Below are 3,454 nucleotides of genomic sequence, written 5' to 3'. Positions count from 1 at the left end.
AGTGCAGGCTACTTCTTAGGCATTGTTACAGTGTCCGCACCAGACTTCACCAAGCGGGAAGGTTTTCAGCCGGCTTCTTCAGAACATCCTACTCAGGTCAAAAGGACCACTTGAAGCAAAGGTGCTTTTTGGGCAAGACGACTCGGCCTCACGTTTTATGATTTTTTTTTTTTTTTAGAAACCTCAAGTCTAACGGTTTGCTCCTACTGTGGGTTAATGGCACATGTAGAGGCACGGGCCCTCCGTACGGCCCCTGAAACAAGTCCCAGCCATTACTTGCTGGTCACGGAGACGACTCACCCTGAGAGACTTTGACTTCCCAGGCTTATGAAACACACACCCAATAGGACAAAACATCCGGGGACTCGGTTCCTCCATTCAGGTTTCTATTTTTATTCAACTATAAGCAAACAGCACAATTAATGCAACATTCAGCAATTCCAGACCAGCTTTTCTGACCCCCATGAGAACGATCAATTTAACAGACAAAGATGTAAGGATTCCTCCTAAGCTGTCAGCGAGCGCTGCTGCTGGTCTCCATGGCCACGTCCCAACGGCAGCAAAGCTACTCTTCCTCCTGCCTCTTCCAGGACTGCTCTTTAAAGGGGGCACAGCGACATGCTGATGCCTGTCGAGGCATCTGAGATGTACCGTGTTGGGGGTCAGCCTCAGTGCCAGCCTCTGCTTGTCTAGGTGAGCGACATCACCATAAAAACACATTGTGTACCATTCTGGACTCAGGTTCACAAAGGCAGAGGCAACCAATCTTTTTTTTTTTTTTAACCTCCCTTAAAGATTATTTGACGCTTTGCTCTGTCACTATAGAACTGGTCTTTCTCACCCTCCTCCCCGATTTTCTCTTTTTTACATTCTGGGTTGCTATTTTCAGATGAACAATTTGATGACCCCATCACAGTACCAACATATCCCCCAAAACGAAGTTCAAATTTGATCAAAACATAAATCAGAGTGAGTGAGTAAAATTAGAAAGGTCAGGCAGCAGGAAAAGCCACCCTCAAACACCATCTGACTGGTCAGGTGTCATCTGTGCTGAGGTGGGCAGGAAGAGGAGAAATCTATTATACATGCAACACTGAACTAGGGAACAGGGCTTGGGGCCTCTAGGACACTTCAGATCCCCAAGCTAACCCCCTACTTCCCAGACAGCTGCTCGTACAGTTTGGGCACATAGTCGTCCCACTCGGCCTGGTAACACGCGCCGGCCACCGGGGCCCCGAGCTCGTACTTTTTACGGAAGGCCGCCACCTTGAATTTGCCACGGTGGTCTCCAGATCGGCTGCTGAGGATGGGCTCGTCACACTTTAGCGGCCTGGCCTGCTCGTAAACCAGCCAGACGTAGCGGTGGAGGCCTGTGGGGAGAGGCAGAGGGAAGATGTACACACAACCCAGCACTTGAGATGGGGACATCACTGGTTTTTATCGAATGTTTCAACATGGAGGCACCCAGACCACACCATTTACAAGGAGGACACCAAGGGTCCAGACAGGTATTTGGTACAAATTAACATTTAATGGCAATTAACATATTAATGGCAAAAACCGCAATTACTTTTGCCACCAACCTAATAGAATGTGTTAGGCCCCGGCTGTAACGTGTCAAGCCCAAGCCCTTAGTTCCAGCCTCTCCTGGCCTGTGGAATCTGGCCTCTGCACCCCCTTATCCTCGCCTCCCACGAGGCTCTGTGCTCTTCATTCACCCCACTTCAGGCTCCCAGCCAATCTCAAGTCACCACCCACCACCTCCGATCAGAACACCCGTTTCACTTCTGTCAGGTATGAGAACCCAATTAAGGACAAAGCAAATCAATGACTAGGGCCCACCATACCACAATCGAGCCTCCAGAATAAAGAAGAACATTTTCTTTCTGTCTCCAAAACTTACTTCCTTAGAAAACTGGAGACCTACTTTGACGTGACCCAAACTCACTTTAACTAAGCAGCTTTCTACAAGCTTCAATGATATACTGGATGCAAATAGGTACCATGAGCTTTTTTTGTAAGAGTAGGTTTTGTTTTGTTTTTTAAAGTGGGTTTTGTTTTTTGTTTTTTTTTTGAGATGGAGTCTCACTCTGTTGCCTAGGTGTGGAGTGCAGTGGCATGATCTTGGCTCACTGCAACCTCAGCCTCCCAGGTTCAAGCGATTCTCCTGCCTCAGTCTCCTGAGTAGCTGGGATTACAGGTATGCACCACCACGCCCAGCTTTTTTTTTTTTTTTTTATTTTTAGTAGAGACCAGGTTTCACCATGTTGGCGAAACTCCTGACCTCAAGTGATCTGCCCACCTAAGCCTCCCAAAGTGCTGGGATTACAGCTGTGAGCCACTGCCCCAGCCAGAAAAAAATTTTTATTATTATTATTATTTTTTTTTTTGAGACAGGGTCTTGCTCTGTTGCCCAGGCTGGAGTGCAGTGGCATGATCTCGGCTCACTGCAAGCTCTGCCTCCCGGGTTCGCACCATTCTCCTGCCTCAGCCTCCCGAGTAGCTGGGACTACAGGCGCCCGCCACCATGTCCTGGCTAATTTTTTGTATTTTTAGTAGAGATGGGGTTTCACCGTGTTAGCCAGGATGGTCTCAATCTCCTGACCTCATGATCTGCCCACCTCAGCCTCCCAAAGTGCTGGGATTACAGGCTTGAGCCACCACACCTGGCCAAAAAAGTTATTTTTTAAAAAGTTCTTTAAATATTTGCACACCGATGTTCAATGCAGCAGTATTCACAATAGCCAAGAAGCAGAAGCAACTCGACTGTCCACTGATGGCTGAATGGATGATCAGAATGTGGTTTATACACACAACAGAATATTATCCAGCCTTTTATTTTTTCTTTACTTCTCTGTGTTACTCTAGGACTATTCAGCCTTAAAAAGAAATTCAGACACATGCTACACCAGAGAAGAACCTTGAGAACATTACATTAGTGAAATTAGCCAGTCACAAGACAAATATTGTACAATTCCACGAGGTATGTAAAATAGACAAACACTGCAACAGAAAGCGGAATGATGGCTGCCAGGGCTAGGGGAAGGGAAATGGGGAGCTGTTGTTCAATGGGGACAGGGTTTCTGTTGGGGAAGATGAAAAATCTAGAGATCTGTTTCACAACAATGTGAACGCAGTGGCCGGGCACGGTAGCTCAGGCCTATAATCCCAGGACTTTGGGAGGCCAGGATGGGAGGGTCGCCTGAGCCCAGCAGGAGGAATTTGAGACCAGTTTGGGCAATATGGTGAAACCCCATCTCTACCAGAAACAGAAAAATTCACTGGATGTGGCAGCCTGTGCCTGTGGTCCCAGCTTCTCGGGAGCCTGAGGTGGGAGGGTTGCCTGAGCCCAGGAGGTGAGCTGAGCCCTGCAGTGAGCTGAAAACATGCCACTGCGCTCCAGCCTAGGGGACAGAGTAAGACCCTATCTCAAAAAAAAAAAAAAAAAAAAAAA

The 3,454-nt window shown here is 47.7% G+C and overlaps 1 protein-coding gene across 2 annotated transcripts in view; it reads right to left on the bottom strand.

The window, feature by feature from the left end:
• Positions 1–375: 375 nt before the first annotated feature.
• Positions 376–3,454, bottom strand: part of PEBP1 (phosphatidylethanolamine binding protein 1) — a 28,628-nt gene continuing 25,549 nt past the window's right edge. For both annotated transcript variants that reach the window (XM_011964404.1, XM_011964403.1), the window contains exon 3: positions 376–1,370. In XM_011964404.1, coding sequence (XP_011819794.1) covers positions 1,153–1,370 — 218 coding nt within the window. In that variant the 3' untranslated portion in view covers positions 376–1,152. The remainder of the gene's footprint in view (positions 1,371–3,454) is intronic.

This window comes from Mandrillus leucophaeus, unplaced genomic scaffold (genome assembly GCF_000951045.1).
Source record: "Mandrillus leucophaeus isolate KB7577 unplaced genomic scaffold, Mleu.le_1.0 Scaffold7, whole genome shotgun sequence".
NCBI classification, from domain to species: domain Eukaryota; kingdom Metazoa; phylum Chordata; class Mammalia; order Primates; family Cercopithecidae; genus Mandrillus; species Mandrillus leucophaeus.
Note: the sequence above shows the minus strand (reverse complement) of the source record. Positions and strands in the feature narration are given on the sequence as shown.